The following is a 20028-nucleotide window of genomic DNA, read 5'->3' as shown; positions in this document are numbered from 1 at the left end:
CTTCGTTATCCATTGAGAAAGATTGATTGTTGGTTGGTGCAAGATATATACTTGTATGGGTGATGTGAAAGACTGTGACCATCGTACAAATACGACCTTTCAAATAAAAAGTTCATACTTTGTATTTTATGCCATTTTTCCTCCGGAAATTATATTCTTTTATATCATTAAAAAAAGCTTCTTTTGGCCACTATTCCTTTCCACAACCTCATTGAAACTTCACAATCAATGTGGGGGTCTAAAGTCATTTGAGTGATTGTTCTTAGTTCAATGTGGATACACTCTGGTACTTTAGACTCCACATAAATCTCAACGATGGTATTCGAGTCTGATTCGATATCAAGGATTCACATATATCACATTTGATGTAGAAAATGTTGATATGTCAAGTGTGCTATATATATGTTAAGCAAAATATGAGTAATATGTTTAATAATTTTTTGCTTACATTCAATAGAAAACAGTTGAGCAAAATATAATTGTAATATGTCTAATATTTTAAAGTTTTGGATGAAGATGTGAAGTCTACAGTCCTATGAAGCCCGGATACTCCAAAACAGAGACGTACCCATATCGGATACGTATCGGATACCGATACTCCACGGATACTCGCGGATATGCACCCACAAAGTATGAAAATTAATTATTTAAATTTTTAAAAAATATTTTAACGGATACTTATACGATACTTCGCAGATACACAAGGATACTTATAAGATACTCCACAGATACGTATCCTAGAAAAAGATGAAAAGTAAAAAAGTGAGACAATGTTGTAAACATTCAATAGAGATGTATATGATTCAATTTTAGATATGCATCACTAGAATTGTTTCTCGATGAATCACTTAAAATTATACTTCTTGTGCACGAAGGTAAGGAGAGAGGTGATTCAGTTAATCAACATTCGATAAAATTTGTGAGTTCTTTTAATCAATGTTTATTTTCTTCAAGTATTTTACATACATATAAGTTTTAATATAAAATTGTTGTTAACATATCTTAGCCGTATCGTATCCTAAATTTTAAAAAATTCGTGTATCTGCGTACCTGTATCGTATTGTATTCACACCCGTATCTGTATCCAGGTTTCATAGCTCACTTGCGTAGTTGCTTTTAGTCTAATATAATGACACCCTAAAGTTTTAGGCTACCCTCAACAATCATGGTTCATTGTTTATTACATGGATTTATTCGTAACATGGAATGCGATATTGCCAAAAAATAATAAAAAATTGAGTTCAATATATAATTTAACATATATAGACAAAAAAAATAGTCATATTTTATCATTTACTAAATTATAAAATTATTTCTTAAAATATAGGATTAAATTTATTTCCGGTCTTTATAAAATTACAAGTTTTTTACTTTAGACCCTACAAATATTGTTCAATTTTAGTCCACATTTGTATTAATTTTCGACAAAAAAAATAAGTACTTTTAGTGCTCATATTCATTCTCTATGAAAGCTAAAAAATAATTAAAGTAGAACAAATTTTTTGTATGGACTCAAATTGAAAGATCATGAATTTCATAATGACTAGAAATATACGATTAAGGTCACTAGCAAGCTTATAAGAATTTAATCTAATCAACCAACTTGTCAGCTATCAAATACCTTATTCACGAAAAACTCATATGCTACTAGCAAGCTTATATGTAATCCACTAGTTTTTACTAAGGAGATTCTAAATGTAGGGTCATGAGATTGTTTGACATAAGATTGTTCCATTGAATGGTTTTCTATTTGATTGGAAGTTTTTGAATAATATGTGACCAACAAAACATGTTTTGAACGTGCAGTGCTTTTCTAAATGAAGATATCTCAGGTATGTGCATGTGAATGGTCGTGGTGTGATGGAATTGCTTCACCATCTCTTTTTTTTTTTTACTGTCCTTTTCTTGAAAAAGTGTGTACGACGTCTTATATTGGTTATAGGGATTTCAAGATACTGTCAAATGAGAGAATTTACCACATGTTCATCAATTTGTTGGTTTGTTTTTGTGTAGTACATTTTTGAGCGAGAGATTATAAGTTGTTATTTGGTGGACAATGCTTTGGTCAAATGTGAAAGAAAAAAAAATTGAGTAATTTTTGTGGGGTTGACTAAAATCTCATGTGAAAGGTTTTAATTTTGAATTTCATCAATGTTGTGCTCACTCTCATCGGTTTTTAGGAACTTTAGATCCTTGATTGTTATCGATTGTCTGATATTTTGTACCAAAAAAATACAAATGTGATTACGAAACCATAAGAAACCAAAAAAATTAAAAATACAAAATATCAGACAATAGATAACAATCAAGGATCTAAAGTTCCTAAGAACCGATAGGAACTTTAGATCTTTGATTGTTATCGATTGTCTGATATTTTGTAATGTGATTACGTTCTCGTGAGCATGGCTCAGTTGGTATGGACAACGCATAAATTTGTAATGTGATTACGTTCTCGTGAGCATGGCTCAGTTGGTATGGACAACGCATAAAATATGCAAGGTAATTTTTTTGGTTTCTTATGGTTTCATAATCACATTTGTAATTTTTTGGTTGTGGCCGGGGTTTGAAACCCAGACCTTGCATATTTTATGCATTGTCCATACCAACTGAGCTATGCTCACGAGGACATAATCACATTTGTATCTTCCTATTTGCAGCACATCTTGTGCGATTATAATTTATACTCCCTCCGGTCACATTTATAAGCAAAAAAACACTTTTTAGGTTCATTGAATACATAATGTATTTGGTCTATATATTGACCAAATACATTAAGTATTGAATGAATCTAAAAAGTGTTTTTTTGCTTATAAATGTGACTGGAGGGAGTAGTAAATAAGATATGCTTAATTGATTTTCACATAGATCTAGGTTTTTTCTTTGTGATTTCATCATCTAAGTGTGGTGGTTTGTTGTCCGTCGTCTTGTGCGGCGTTGTTTGATTTCCCGTCTTATTGCGGTGTTCATTTGATTCATATTGAAAGGTCGATTATTCAATCAAAGTGAAAGATTTGGGCGTAAACGTTGCAAATCCGGAGGCCATAGATATTCCGGTTACTTTAATTTTATCATATATTTTTGTAGGCATTATGCCGTTATATGCTATTAACATGGATGTTGTGAGTTTGTTCGCAGATTGTTCGGTCGGTCCGCTTAATGGTTTGGTTTTTTTTGGACGAATTTTTTTTTTTGGACAAGGAACAGCGTGATATATTTATTTTCTAAAAAAATTCCACTTTTGCTGGGAGAGGGAATCGAACCAGAGGGAATCGAACCGGAAACATCACTCTGGGAGAGGGAATCGAATCACAGGGAATCGAACCGACAACATCACTTAAATTGTTTAGTGCTCCAACATTGTTTTGCTTCTTATTTATTATATTAAATTCAATTGCCAAAAATCACTATAACTCACATTTCTTTCTTATAAAAATTGGAATTCAAAATTATTTTTAACGATATAGTCTATAATTGTGCTACTGTCTTACTTCTTATTTTTAATGGTTCAATGATATTATTCATAATTTTAGTTTAATGATATATTGCAATTTATACTTAAAATTATATACAATTATCTTTAACACAAAAAAAAAAAAACTTGCTTCTAAATATTTTTGTGATTAATAGCATATTTCTTTTGTCAAAAATAAAATAGTGTAATTTTTTTCTTTTATGAAAATCATTTTTGTGCTTAAAATTAATTTTTGTATTTGATTGATAATTGTATCATAGTCAATAGATTAAATTTGAAAAATAAACTTGTGAAATTACTTTTTATAAGTGTAATAAATTTTTTAGTGAACAGAATTATCCAATGTAACATGAGATTTTTATTATAAAGACCGAGTGACACAATCAAGTCAACTGATTTAATCTGATTCTTTCATGCGGTTCGACCAGTGACCCAGTGGTTCGACCATTGACTCAGTGACCCAATACCCTTACCGAGTCGATTACCGGTCCGAGTTTTAAAACTATGTTTTTGGCGGTGTTGAATGCTCTCGATTTGAATGAATGAATATCATTTTGTTTTTGTCATAAAAAAAAAAGTTATGCTTAATTGAGAGTGTTGTTGACAATATATTTGAATTAAATTCTATATTTTAATATTGATTACTTAGTACATATACATATCGTATGTTAAAATAAAATGGTTTGTCAATAAGTTTTTTTTTTAGGGAAGTTTGTCAATAAGTTTTAATTTATTCCTTAAAAAAGTTTTAATTTAAATTAATAAATTTATAAATAAAGTTACACATATATTCAATCAAAACACATTTTTTAAGAGAAAAATGTTATAAAGCGAATGACATTCTCACAAATCCATGACGACCTTTATTCCAACCAACGACTTTTTTTGACTTCCACCTTTCACTTTGTCTTTCCTGTGAATTTCGACCGTATGCAATTTTTATTGGTTAGTTTCAAATTCAGAATACTCTAAAGATAGTCCACTCCCTCCCTGTGTTTAATTAGCCATGCTCAAAATAAAATACCTCTAAAAATATCTATTTAATTGTGATTTGATTAAATGCACAGTATACACTATCGTGCAAGAAAATTAATCCTTTAGTTTAAAACTAACAAAAGAACAAATGACAAGCACAATGGACAACCCAAATAAGACAAACACGTACTCCTTTCATAATAATCTGCAAATTATTTCTGCACAATTTCTCATACAATCGATTCCATGCATGAGTAAAGTGGTTATCATGAACTAATCATCAAGAGTGGTCACGCAAAAAAAAAAAAAAAAAAAAAGTCGTTACGAATTTTTTTGTTGAATTTTTTTAGCGGCGATCAAATGTCTGCCTAACTAAAGGGAAATGCCTATTCCCACGAAGCATGAGTCAACGAAAATCAAGAATTATGTAACCACCCACCCATGTTTTCCGTCAAAAAACATTTTAAAGAAAAAAAATTCTGATGTGAGCGCTTTTCATGTAGCCACGTACAACATTTCGTGGTTTTCGTTGCTTTTGATTCGTGGTATATAGCACCACTGCTAACTAAAATAGGATCAGAACCTTTTTTGTCAAAAAATAAAATAAAATAGGATCAAAACCTAGAGAAAGAAAATGTGGGAAGGTAATTGTCTGTATGTTCAACGTGGCTCCCCATAATCCTTACTAAACTTTATTTTCTAAAACTCTTAGTAAATTTACAATCATTTATCTTATTTCTACCATTCTTAATAAAAAAGAGTGAAGAACTTGATCAAAAAAATGTTTTATACGATTTAATTCATACACACACATATATCGTTAGTTGTTTAACTTTTGTTTTTAGCTAGGTACGGTTTGGACAACAGACATCGTCAACCTCAATCCCGGTGTCCTTCATCTTTTTCAACAGAGAAAGGATTTCAGCTATCACACTCAGCAACAGACAAATGTTTAAATTTGAATTACATTCATGGAGCTGTCTAATATGAATACCTCCCTCAATTTTGTAATAATTGTCACATCATTGGTCATAGTATCTCAAATTATAAGTAGTTGCACTCCAAAAAGGAAAAGGAAAAGATTCATCATGGTAAGAAACCTTTAGTCATTGAGCAAGCTTCCCTAGACAAAAGAATAGCCCAAAAACGGCATCCTCATGAGAAGAAGGTTGAGGCGAGTACTTCCATGCCCATAGAAGCTGAACCTATCAATGAAAATGGAACATGAAATTCAACTTAATTCATAATCAATTGCAAGTTAACATGTCATAATTGCATAATTTAATTGCTCTTACACATGCAATTTATACTCCTAATAATCAATTAAGGCATTTGGGACTTATTCACATGCATTGGATACCTTAGAAAGTCAAAAAAAAATGAGTTTCCTCTACACTGAAGGGGCGCATGGTCGTGGGGTTGCACACTCGTGCTCCCTAGATGTGAGCCACAGGGGTGCACGGTCATGCGTGTTTGACAGGATAGGGATTCTGCATTTTTTTTTTCCGCGGAAAATACCATTTTCAACACCATTTTTCGATCCAATTCACATCAAATTCATCCCAAATCTTTAAACCACTTATATGTAATCACTTATACATTAATTCCACCTTAGCGAATTTAATTCCACTCCTTTTCAACATCAATTAACCTGATAATTATCTATTACAACTTATCACTTCAAAAATCCACTTTTCACTTAATAAACAACTTATCACTTCAAAAACCCATTTTTCACTTTAATAACTCACACCCAAACTTAGCAATAACAATAACAACAACCTAATTCCACGAATTTCACATACCCAATGTTATAACAAGGAAGATAAAACATAGATTAACATAATTCATCAACAGCTTCATAAATTTCATTCAATTAAGCTAAAAAACTCATAAACACCAACTTATCCTAATCAAACATGGATTCTCATACAACAACAACAACGACGACAACATGTTATTACCACTTTTCACATATTCAAACTAACCACAATAAATAGAGCACAAAATTCAACTTTTTTTTTTAGGCAAAACACAAAATATAATAAATAAAAAGAAAGAGATACAAAGACTGGGGGGACATTAGACCTGACCCAGGAATAACCCAAACGGGAATACATCGTGATAAAACAGTCCACGTGGATCAACTATAATCTATCCTAATAAAAATTCACTAATCACATGCGCAACCCAGCGAACCCGCGTACGGGTGCGAAACCAAATTACAAAGAAAGAATGAAAAGTGAACATCTGCATAGGACAAATAAAGTTTAAAAATGGCGAAAGGATTGACCGCCAACACGGTATCAGAATCCCAGTGCCAACAGCTCCCTGTCATCAGCAAGCATAAGCTCTTTCGAGCAATAACCAGAGTGAAAGTAGACATGACCCCTCGAAACCTGCAGATCTCAACAAATCTGGAATATCAGAGAGTCGAAAAATCATACCACCGAACACAGAAGGTTCAAACAACGCGTAAGAACGCAGATCGAGGGATGAGTCCAATATATCAGTAACAAACCCTTTTGGGTTAACAAACCAGACCCTTTCGGGTTTTAGAATCACACACCCTTCCGGGTTTTTTAAATCACGCAACCACCGCAAAATGAGAAAAGTCTAAATCCACCCAATCTCTAAACGAACAACAAAATAAACACAAACGAACCGACGTCGGAGAACAGCAACAGCGTCGACCCAACAAACAAAACACACCAACACCACCAAAACCCAACAAACACAAACCACCAATCCGATCCGGTGACAAAACAGAGACAACACTACCATCAACGGCGGCGCCACCACTGACCAGCCCCACGATCAGGAAGAACACCAACCAAAACGTACGCAATCCCCGACCGAAAGAGGAACAAGAAGCCAATCCAGAACAAAAAATCAAGTTCCAAATCAAGAGATCCAGACTTAGAACCGAATCTGGAGTGGGATTGAACGAGAAAACCAACGCAACCACCGCCGTATGAGCAGGAACAACCCATAACAGAAACAGAAGGAGGGAGCGACGGTTGACAGGAGAGGGTGGTGCGGCGTTCAATCACGGCGAGAGCACCACCACCATATGATTTCTACATCTTGACCTTAAAGTTTGGATTGGGGAGGAGAAGGCAGTGAAAGGCGGTGAAGCACTACTAAAAAAACAAAAATTAGTGAGGGAAATTTAGTGAGGGAAAACACGAAATCCCTCTCAAATTCCGTCATTAAATTTTGCGACCAAAGAATTTGTGAGGGATTTTATTTTTTCCGTCACTAATTTCCCTCTCTAATTTTGCTTTTTCTAGTAGTGAAGCTTTTTTAGAGAGAAGGCAGAGTGTTTTAGTTTAGAGAGAGAAAAAAGTCCGCACATTAAGTGAAACCGCACAAAATTCAACTTAATTCAACAACAATTTCATGAAAATGTAAGAACACACATAACCCAAAACTACACAATTGCTCATAAGTTCTAGATGGTGAAAATAACCTTCCATCTTACCTCTTAATCCAATTAAGCTTACCTCCTAAGTTTCAATCTACCTCTTCACTTTAGTCATCCAAGCTTTCTCTTCTTTTTCCCTTTAGATCTTCTTTCTCTTCTATTTTGTTCTATTTTCTCTCTTGTGTCTCTATTTGTAAAACTTACCAAATGATTTAACCCTAAATTGTGAAGACTATCACTCTTATATATCCACACCAATTGGGTTTGGTTCAATTAACTTTTATTGGGATTTAGACACTATTCTTACTCATAAAAATAGCACTACCTATTTTTTTTGACACAAAACAAACGACATTCATTCATTCATTCATTCAAATTGATAGAGTATATCGATGCAATATAAATTCGCTAAAAACAAAAAGGATGAATCTGTGAACAAACTCACAACATTCATGTTAATAGCATAAAACGACAAAGTACATAAGCCTACAAATATGACTATATTAAAATCTCCGAAATAGCCATGCATTCGGATCTGCAACGTTGATGACGCCAAAGTCATTGGTTGAATTTGCACTTGATCGAAGCTGATCTGACAATCTGAACTGAACAAACACCTGAACAAGAGGGAAAAGACAGACAACGCCGCACAAAGATGACAAACAAAACAACGTCGCACTAAGACGGCGAAATTACGAAAGAAAACCCTAATTCAATGTGAAAATCACTTATTTAAATAAAAGGGAATGAGAAAAACGATATAGAGGGGTGTTTTAGAGTAAAAAATTGACCCTAAACCACCCATTTTTGGTGGATGAAGAAGAAGAAATTTGGGTTTTAGCTGCTCACAAAAGAGAGAGGGGGGAGAGATTCATAACACTACCTATTTATTTCACTTAAAACCCTTTCTTTACTATTTACTTCTATTCTATTAATTCTTCAAAGTTATTACTAACCACATTAAATAATCCTGAACTTCCCAAAATACATTTTTTCTCCTAAATCTTTAATAAAACCAACTATCCCAATAATTCAAACACATCAAATAAACAAATAAATAATAAAAATTCCTCAAAAAAAAATAATAAAAATCAAAATAATAACATCCTAAAAAATGGAATGTTACAACAAATGTACCAAATCGTACACAAGTAATAAAATAGTAAGTTATTGTCACTAGACGTATTCTCTTTCAATTTGGTGTTTAGCAGAACTAGTTTATTTACCCGGCGTTGCCCGGGTTAGACATATAATTAAGGATGAGTGAAATTCGTTATGTATGGTATTCAAATTATTTGCTACAAAATTACTTTCATCTTTTTGGTGGTTGCCGGGATTTGAACCCCGGACCTTGCATATTTTATGTTTATGCATTGTCCAAATCAACTGAGCTAAGTTCATGACGACAAATTACTTTCATCTTTTGATACTTATTTTCTCCCCCCTCCCATAAAAAACATAATCTTAATATCTTTGAATTTGAAATTGTTTTTAGACTTTTTTTTTAGATCCTGGTTTAAAAAAAAACAATAACAAAGAGAAATAATGCTCTTAAAAGTGATCTTTTTTAAAAGTTATAACGAACAACCCCATAGACCATGTTTGTAACAAATTTAAATAAAAATGATTTTGATATACAATAATTTAGAGATTTTTTTTACTATTAATTAACATTAAAAAATAATCCGAGCATGTTTGACATTCAAAAACAAAGAAGGAAGAGAGAAAGGTTTAATGGGAACGAACCTCAAGAAAAATCATGGATAGGTAAAGAAAAAAAAAGAGGAAAATATTAGGGTTTTTGTTGAGGTAGCATGGATAATCACAAACTAATGATGCAAATTTAGAGCCAAAATTTTAGGGTTGAGGATTAGCATTTAATGATGCAAATTTAGAGCCAAAATTTTAGGATTGAGTTGTTGCAAACCTAATAAGGGATTAGTGGAGGGAAAAATTAGGTTAAGTTGCTGCAGACTTAACAAAATTAATAAATAAGGAAAAAAAGGAAAAATTAGGTTAAATTGATGCAGACGTAACAAAATTAATAAATAAGGATAAGTGTAGAAAATATTATCTTTAAAAAAAAAAAAAGGCAAGAGGATAGAATGAAATTGGTGCGATGCATTTTTTTAGATGAAATTTGTTAGGTTAAATAATTGCAAACCTAATCAAGCAAATGAGCGGGAAAAATTAGGTTAAATTGCTGCAGACGTAACAAAATTAATAAATAATAATGCTCACAGTTTCTAGAACAAATTAAACGTGCAACATCAAATAAGTGTAGAAAATATTTTCTTCAAAAAAATAAAAAGGCAAAAGGATAGGAATGAAATTGGTGCAATGCATTTTTTTAGATGGAATTTGTTAGGTTAAATAATTGCAAACCTAATAAAGCAAATGAGCGGAAAAAAATTAGGTTAAATTGCTGCAAACGTAACAAAATTAATAAATAAGGATTTATTAAAATTAAAAGAATTTAAAAGAGATGAAGTGGTTTGCAAGGTTTTACCTGTCCTTCCTAACGCGAGATCGGGTTTTGTGATTTAGAAGTATAACGACCATTACAGAATCTTTAAATCATCCATTCTATGGAAGGGAAGTAAATGTAAATTCTTTGTAAATAGTGTTCGAGTCTATGGTGTTCTCTAAACTTGGGCAAGTACTATCCACTTACAGTTTTTTTCTTCCTAAAAAAAATACTACGTAGCATGTTATGTTATGTTTTTTTAGGTTGACAAATAATATATATTTTTTTGGACAAATAATACATGTTATTAGGTAATAAACTCAATTCCCATAAAATGATCCTCATATGGTTATGGGTTTTTGTCAAAAAATAAAAAAAAAAAAGTGACATGTGGGTATAAAACCCTGATTATGAGGATAAAACCCTACGTAAGTAACAATAAACTCCGTTGCGTGCGTTTGACACCTTAGTACGATTCATGGCAATATGAATTGCTCAATTGTCGCCAACTGAAAAGTTAGGATCTTCTCAAGAGACCTATAACAAACGCGTTGTTTTGTGTTTTACACATTTTACTATCTTTTAAAAAATTTATGAGTTCCACTATTTGTTTGTGTTTCAATACACTCATATTTACATCATGAATTGCAGTCGATTGTTGAATGTTCAAGTAAGTTCGCTTTATATTTATCTCTCCCTCTCCCTCTAAAACCTATTATAAGAGTCTTGTCACACTAAAACATCAAAGTGTCGTTGCAGATACCCAAACCACCGGAGCAAAAGAGATCGGTGCAACCATCTTGAAGCACGACCGTGTGTTTCATAGTAAGTGTATGTTTAGTTTCACACGAGAAAACAAACTTTCTTTTAAGTTTTAGAATTCATTTGAATATGTTTGTTGTTTTCGAGATGAGTTGATTTTGCTTTTAAAATTGATTATTTTCGGAGCAACCAAACTTTCTCCCAGGGTTTAAAATTGATTTTAATATATTTGTTGTTTTTGATTTGCATTGATTTTGTCTTTAAAATTGATTATGATCTATGGCTAGAATTTGTAGGAATTTGTAGTTTTTTTCATTGAATACATCCAAACATTTGTAGTTTTTAGCCTTAGATGTAACATCCAAATCAATTTCATATGAAGCATCCGATCCTAAATCACTTTTCGGTAAATTCCACTCTATGAAGCATGACACCACTACATACACGACACAGACATTGACACGCCGACACTTCTCATAATTTGAGAGAAAATCACATAATTCAGAATAATAATATGCGTGTGTCGGACATGATCGGGACACACCTAATTTGATGAGTCTCCGTGCTTCATAGTACTATTGATTCAAAATCAACCCAACACACGTTTGTGGCTTCCCATGTTGCTTCTTTCTTACACTTCTATAACTCAAATTACCACAAACACAAATAGAGTATCCAAACCTTGATTATTTAATGGAGGTTGGCCCAATACTAAAATAGGAATCTTTCATAAAAGGGTATGCACATAAGTACATATAAGATAAAGATTATTGGTATACATGTCTCTTAAATAGAATCTGTGTCAATTCAATTCCACTATAGCTTTTTGGTCTATATTTAAAATTTTAAATAGAAACATTTACATTAGTTGAGTCAAAGAAAAACAAATCTTCATTTCTTAACCAATCATAGGTTACTGTACATCAGGTACATGTACTGTTGTAATAGTAAATATCATTTGGATAAAGATTTGATTTTCCATGTGAAAGCAATTTAGGTATAAACACAAGTCAAAAGTCACACCCAGAATCATCCTCAACATCCCAGCATATATACAAGTCTTGTATCATTTTGCTTCTTTCTATTCCATTTTATTTTGTTGAAACAACATGGAACATTTTACCACCACAATTTTATACCTCACATTTTATCATATTCTATTTATTTATTTATTTTCTATTTATATCAGGCGCATATGTTTCTTATATATATATATATATATATTCTATAATATGTGTACTAATATCACAGGCATCTCACCAAAAAGGGCAGGGAAAAAGGGACATAAACCAGCCCATCAAAGTCAAATCATAATTACTATAAATATGCTCATTTTCTAGTGGATTGATTCAATTCAACTACATCTCTCTAGAGGATTCAAGTCTATCATGCCATTCTCATATGTCAATAGATTTTTCAAGATGTTTTGGGTTGATGATTTCCAAACTGGTATCTTGCCATCTCTTGGAGCAAGAGTCCACCAAGAAACTAAACTAAGAAAATACATAATCTCCCCCTTCGATCGAAATTACTGGTAATGATGACGTCTCTTTATTTTCTTTTTATTTGAACTCTGTCTCTTGAGGTTACAAATTTAAACTCGTAACACTATGTCGACACATGGACTAACGATGTTATAATATTATATAATATAATTTCTTGCAGGGCTTGGGACAAGTGGTTGATAATTCTAGTGCTTTACTCTGCATGGATATGCCCCTTTCAATTTGCTTTTCTACCTGAAAAACATGACACACTATTCATCATAGATAACATTGTGAATGGTTTCTTTGCAATTGACATAGTGATGACATTCTTTGTTGCATATCTTGATAACCATTCCTACCTTCTTATTGATGATCATAAGAAAATTGCAAAAAGGTACATATCTAACCACTTTACTATGTTATTTCTTTTTTCCTTGTAGAATTAATAAAATGAATTTTAAATTCTCAAATAAAAAATTGACAAGAATTATTTTTCTCTTCTTCCCATAAAAACTTTGATTTCAGGTACCTATGTACCTGGTTTATCTTTGATGTTTGTTCAACTGCACCTCTTCAAACCATTAGCTCCATATTCACCGATCATAGCAGCGAGTTTGGATTCAGAATTCTTGACATGCTTCGTTTATGGCGACTCAGACGAGTCAGTTCTCTCTTTGCAAGGTAAATCTTAATAACATGCTCAACTTTATTCTCAATTTCTTCCAAGCATTGTTTTAAATCACACTCGCGCTGCAATTCTTAATATTGCAAAAATCGCGGTCAAATACAGCTAATACTATCCTACACTTAATCGCGTTGTAGAGACATCAAAACCTTGCTGTCGCAAACCCAAATTACAGCCGCATAACTTTATTTAAAACTGTGCTTTCGAGTATCACCGTACTCACTAGCTCCTCGAATTTGTTCTTTCAGCCTTGAGAAAAACATTCGCTGGAATTACTTTTGGATTCGATGCTTAAAGCTCATTGCGGTAAGCGTCTACATAATCCTTTCTAATTTTGGTTTTATATATGTTTCTTTCTAACGGAGGTAATCCTATTCGAAGAATCAATTATTATTAACCAATTAGAAATTGAAATGTTTCGACTTTTGATCAAATTTTTCAGGTGACCTTGTTTGCAGTACACTGTGCTGGATGCTTTAACTATTTACTTGCAGATAGGTACCATGATTCAAAAAGGACATGGATTGGTTCTGTGTACCCTGATTTTAAGGAAATGAGTCTTTGGGATAGATATGTGATAGCAATGTATTGGTCAATTGTGACACTAACTACTACTGGATATGGAGATTTGCATGCTAATAACACTCAGGAGATGTTGTTTGACATTGGATACATGTTGTTCAACTTGGGATTAACAGCTTACATCATTGGTAACATGACAAATCTTGTTGTTCAATGGACAAGTCACACCAGAAATTTTGTATGTTTTCTCAACCTCATGTTGTTTAGTTCATTGAATACTTAATTTGATCTCTCATGATCTTCTCGCAGTTCAATTTAGTCCCGCTAACATATTTAGACATATATTTTTATAAAAAAATATTTATAAAAATATTTAAACCGTGAAATATGATTCAACATCTACACAAAATATCTTTACATAGTTGGAACTAAGGATGAGAATCGAATCCAAGTATGTTGAACACTTGTAAAAATAAAATACAAGCAGTGGACAGGGTAAATATTTATATTTATGGGTCCGAGTTCGAGTAATTACACACAAACTTGAATTGATATGATTGCAGATATTAATACTCTAGGACTCAACCCTCCCCACGACCAACATATAATATATATATATATATATATATATATATATATATATATTAAATTTTTTTAGCAAAAAATGTATATTAATTGTATTTTACAAATTAAATTATATTTTTTAACAAGTGTTAAGAATTTTATTTTACTTTTTCCTCAAAAATTTTTATTTTTATTTTTATTTTTTGACAAACAGCAAGTAATGTTAATTTATTGGTTAGAATCCTATTCATTTTTGAGAGGGAAGACTATTTATTGGTTCATAAACTATCAGTCATATTAATATTTTTAGTCATATTAATATTTTTCTTCTGTACTTTATATTCTTTTTTTTTTATTTTCTCAAGTATTTGTACTTTTTATTCCTACTTAGCATTAAGTAACATTTTCCTTAGAATAAATCCGGACTTTGGAGTCTCAATCACAAATTGACGATTAGCATTGAGTATCACACAATTATTATTCAAGAAAAAACTCTAAAGTTTTGATTCTGACATTTAATTTTTCTTAACCTCAAATATGGTATATTTAAAACTAATTTTACGAATTTTCTTAATAGTATATTTTTAAATTGGTGGTGAAAGTTATTGAGCACACAATGAAACAGTTGACAAAATATATATACCATAAATACCAGTTAACCACGAATAAAAAGTAAGCAAAGAATCATTTGTTCCGCGTGAATCTTACATATGAGGACTAGTATTTTTTCATATTTTTATATAATCATAAGCATAAGAATCGAATCTAAAATTTGTCCAAAACTTTATGACTGTAACCAAGTCATTAGTTGTCAAGCCTCCTTAAAAAAATAAAAAATAAAAAGTTGTCAAGCCAAAATCAGTCCTGCAATTAAAGGAAACCAAAAATAAAATAAAATAAAATAAAAAAGCATTTATTTTGTCGTGTAGTGCTGGTTTAAATCATTTAGTGGGTCCATATGAACCATGTTATACCCACTGACATTGGTCCAAATTTATTTTCCTAATTGGGAATGTGGACCATATTACAAGTTCATAACGACTGGCACATGTTTTTGGTAGGGTGCAACAGTTCGATTTTCAGCCAAAATAATATTGATAGTTGATACCGACCAAGTCTACAATGGTTTGGTTTTCAATGTTTTTTAGATGTGAAATCGAACCAAACTAAATCGATGTGAGTTATTCCAACAAAATGTGAGCTGTCCAATTTTAATCAAATAGTTTCTGATTGAAACCTTTAAAGTAAACGTGACAAATACAATTATATGAAATCGTGATACATCTTTATGGAACGATATTTAAGCAACTCACTCGGAGTTGCCTTTTTGTCATTTAGAGAACTCGACTATTACTATGTCATAATTTAAGTAACTCGCTATATTTTGTCCGATGACTTAAAATTTAAGCAATTGTTGTTTATTTACCGTATATATTTAAGAACTCAATAACAATCCTATTAAAGATCTTACCAATATTACAATCCTACTTAATTTTCTTCTCTCTAATGAATAAACTATTGGTTTTTGTGGCACAGAGAGATACAGTGAGAGCAGCAACAGAATTTGCATCAAAAAATCATCTACCTCATGAGACACAGGATCAAATACTATCACACTTATGTCTCAAGTTCAAAACAGAAGGATTAAAACAGCAAGAAACAATAAATGGCATGCCAAAAGCAATTCGCGCAAGCATTGCACACCATCTTTTTTATCCTGTTGTGCAGAAATCCTACCTCTTCCAAAGAGTTTCACAAGATTTTCTATTTCAACTGGTACATTTTCACATGCTTTATTAGTTATTTATCGGAAATACATTGTCCGTATTGTTATCATTACAAGGTCTGATGTAAGTAACTTTGTAACAATAGGTTACAGAAATAGAAGCCGAGTATTTTCCACCTAAAGTTGATGTTATGCTACAAAATGAGTCTCCAACAGATCTATACATGTTGGTCTCAGGATCAGTGGTGAGTAATCTTAAGCATTTGCAGTCAATTAATCGATCATATAATCGAAAAGTCTGCGTTTCTCATGATCAATTTAATCTGTTGCAGGATCTCATTCGCAGTGTTGATGGTCGTGAACAAGTATGTCATAACATTCAAACATTGCATGTTTACCTTTTTATGAATTTAAAGACTATGCATCAATGGTCTTCAATCATATTTCGCAATGAAACAATTGAACTTAACTATCTACCCTAACATGAATAATTCAGGTTTTGATGAAGGCAAGTGCAGAAGATACATTTGGAGAGATTGGAGTTTTATACAATAAGCAACAACCTTTCACTGTTAGGACCAAAGAGCTTTCACAAATTTTAAGGCTTAGCAGAACTTCATTGATGAATGCCTTACAAGCAAATCCAGAAGCAGCACCAATTATAATGTCAAATCTTTTTATGGTAATAAACATATTACACTTTTCTAGATTTCATTTATAGCATAACCTCTCTCACAAGAGTATTATTATTGTCTTAAATACACTTTTGAACCTCTTATTTTTCACAAACTTACGATTTTAGTATGTGATTTCTAAATCCGAAATATAATCCTTCACTTTTTAACATTTCAGAAATTTTCTTTGCCACTAAATTTATAGCTTATCTTTCCTGATGTGTAATGTTGAATAATGAGTTGGTCGGTCACTGGATAGTGTGACAATGCATATGTGTAACCTAAAAAAATAAAATTTCTCAGAAAAATATACATAGCCACATCACCTAATGACCGATCAACTCATTATTCAACTTCACAAATTAGCAAAAATATACTAGAAATTCGATGAGATAATTATTCAAATTTTAAAAACTAGGAAATTATATTTTCCGATTTTATAATCTTTTAGGGAGAAAGGGCTATTTTGTTGTTGATAATTTGTTGTTTCTTTTGACAGAGGTTAAGTGGTCAAGAAGATTTAGGTTTTGGACATCCACCTACTAGATTGTCTCTTCATGACATACATGGTGGAAACAACACAAGGAGAAATTCATGTGATGAATTTACAAAAAATTCACATGGGGGAGACATATTGCATGACATGATACCTAACATGATTGAAAATCAGCCAGAAAAAGAAGCAAATGAAAAGAAGCTAAGTCCTGTTAGATGGAAACAGAAAGATCAAGAAGACAAGCAACAAAACAAGAGTCATGAAAATGGACAGACATTAGATGAACATATAATAGACTTTATGGAGACAGATAACCTTAGCCATGTTAGGAGTGACCAAATTTCTTTAGGAGCAAGTAACCATCAAATCGAAAGGAAAAAACCGATTTTTGTTGATAAGAGAGTTACCATTCACTATGTAGGACAAGACAGAACCAAGTTACAAGGAAAACATGGGAAGTTGATAATTTTACCTGATTCATTGGATGAGCTGCTCAAGATTGTTGGTAAGCATCCACTTAAACATTCTGTCAAATACTCTTTTGTAAATAATGCCGGTGTCTAGGTAGAGTTTTATGCATGTTTGAATTGACATTGAGATTGACAAAATCACGATGAGCTACCTTGATTTTGACAAAAGCGACACTTTGACGTTTCAACAAAATCACAATGGTGCCGTGATTTTGCCAAACTCGCTAAACATTTGAACATGTACTTACAGAACGTTTTCCAACTAATCATGTAAAATTTAAGACTATTCTCAATAGTTGCTTTGATCTTATCTTCATATTCTTACTATCAATTTGTGAAACTGCAGGAGAAAAGTTTGGAGGGCCAAGGCCTACAATAATACTAAATTCAGAGAATGCAGAGATAGATGACCTTTGTGTCATTCGAGACGGTGATCATCTGTATTTTCTTTGCGGCGACAACGAAACTTTGAGCTAATAGTTTAGATATAAAACTAGCATTTATAGTATTCAGATACACACAGATTACATAAAATCTCATTAATGGAGATGTTGCTAATCTCCTTTTACTATGCAATAATTTTGAAAATTTCTCTTCATGCTTATACTAGATTCAGATCATAATGAATGCACAACCAAAGGAATTGAAAGAAACAATACAAAACTACATAATAATCAAACTTGTTGCTAGCTCTGGTTGTTTTGCTTCATTTTCATATGCATTGTATCACTGCTAACCTAAATGAAAAATTGGAATAAAATACTCGGTTCACGTGTGAGTGGTTAAGTTCACATCGTCTATGAATGGTGAAAATGTGGATGTATAAGAGAGGTGACTCATACACCTAATGTTTTAAGCTTTTGGGTGGAGATGTGGCGTCTCTACCTCTCTCTTGTTGTCCAGGAGCATTGACCCATTGTTGTTTCCGACAATGCCCGACTCCTCAAGTGGTATCAGAGTCTTGATTCGGCTTGGTGGAGGAGTAGGGGTGGATTTTGTTATAGGAGGTGGAAACTCATCCTTGAGAGGGAGATTGTTGTGGTTAAGTCGCACATCGCCAATGAATAGATAAAATGTTGGATATATAAGAGGTGATCGCATATATCCAATACCTTAAAATTTTGGACGGAGATATGGCGTCTATCTTTTATCTCTGTCTCTTATGGTTTTGATTCTCCCGCATACCCGGGACACCCCAACATAAAATGTCCTCCAACACATTGAGTGCATAACATGATCAATGCATTGTAGAAAATTTAAGCCTTATAACTTCAGGCACAAGGCACAAAAGAAGTATAAACCCTTCATATGAGTACCTAAGTCTGAAATTGTCTATGTGCTTAAGAGGAATGGAAAAACAGAGATCATGGTACCTGGACAATGGCTGCTCGCGACACATGACAGGAGAAAAATATATGTTCCAAACCTTGTCCACGAAAGAGGGAGGAATTGTGGGATTTGGAGGAAATAAAAAAGGCAAGATTATTGGTATGAGAACTATTGGTAACTATTTTATCTCCATTAATAATGTTTGGTTTGTTGATGGACTGAGACATAACCTACTTAGCATAAGTCAATTTGGTGATAGTGGTTATGAAGTGATGTTTAATAAGAACAACTGCACAGTAATCAACAAAACGACAAATCCATAGTGTTTAAAGGTAAAAGAAAGAACAATGTTTACAAAATCAATTTTTCTGAATTGGCTGAATAGAAGGTAGTTTTCCTTCTGTCAGTGAGTGAGGAGAAATGGTTTTGGCACAGAAGGTTGGGTCATGCTAATTGGAGATTAATCTCTAAGCTTAGTAAGTTACAACTGGTTAGAGGTTTATCAGACATTAACTATCACTCAGATGCACTATGTGGAGCATGTCAAAAAGGAAAAATTATGAAATCTTCTTTTAAATCTAAAGACATTGTTTCTACATCTAGACCATTAGAGCTACTTCACATCGATTTGTTTGGACCAGTTGGTACAACATTAATTAGTGGGAAAAAGTATGGATTAGTCATTGTTGATGTGGACTTGGGTCAAGTTCCTTAGAACTAAAGATGAAACATATGATGTGTTTAATAACTTATGCACACAAGTACAATCTGAAAAAGAAATGAAAATTTTAAAAGTCAGAAGTGATCATGGTGGAGAATTTGAAAATGAGCCATTTGAAACTTTTTGTGAAAACAAGGAATTATCTAAGAGTTTTCTTCTCCTAGAACTCCACAACAAAATGGGATTGTAGAGAGAAAGAACATATCCTTACAAGAAATGGCCAGAACCATGATTCATGAAGCTAATATGGC

At 32.4% G+C, this 20028-nt stretch overlaps 1 protein-coding gene and 1 long non-coding RNA gene across 3 annotated transcripts; one reads left to right on the top strand and one right to left on the bottom strand.

Annotated features, from left to right (window-relative positions):
* Positions 1 to 5396: 5396 nt before the first annotated feature.
* LOC146898751 (uncharacterized) lies at positions 5397 to 8074 on the bottom strand. Its single transcript, XR_015023283.1, has 2 exons — positions 7932 to 8074; positions 5397 to 5652 (listed from the first exon to the last, which is right to left on the bottom strand). It is a non-coding gene; the product is annotated as an uncharacterized LOC146898751 (long non-coding RNA).
* Positions 8075 to 12454: 4380 nt separating this feature from the next.
* On the top strand, positions 12455 to 18416 carry LOC146898750 (potassium channel KAT3-like). Of its 2 annotated transcripts, none has more exons than XM_085732357.1 (11): positions 12455 to 12637; positions 12769 to 12984; positions 13176 to 13271; positions 13524 to 13581; positions 13718 to 14035; positions 15898 to 16137; positions 16234 to 16332; positions 16420 to 16452; positions 16584 to 16769; positions 17261 to 17762; positions 18074 to 18416. In XM_085732357.1, exons 1-11 carry the CDS (start codon positions 12492 to 12494, stop codon positions 18202 to 18204), a joined length of 2025 nt encoding a protein of 674 aa, XP_085588483.1. In that variant the 5' UTR covers positions 12455 to 12491; the 3' UTR covers positions 18205 to 18416. The 2 variants fall into 2 exon arrangements, with proteins under 2 accessions (XP_085588483.1, XP_085588482.1); XM_085732356.1 differs by having other exon boundaries at positions 13116 to 13271.
* The last annotated feature ends 1612 nt before the right edge of the window (positions 18417 to 20028 follow it).

This window comes from Medicago sativa, chromosome 8 (assembly GCF_051527215.1).
Source record: "Medicago sativa cultivar Bolivia chromosome 8, Bolivia_mono, whole genome shotgun sequence".
Taxonomy (NCBI): Eukaryota; Viridiplantae; Streptophyta; class Magnoliopsida; order Fabales; family Fabaceae; genus Medicago; species Medicago sativa.
The sequence above is the reverse complement of the archived record's forward strand: the minus strand, read 5'-3'. Positions and strand labels throughout refer to the sequence as shown.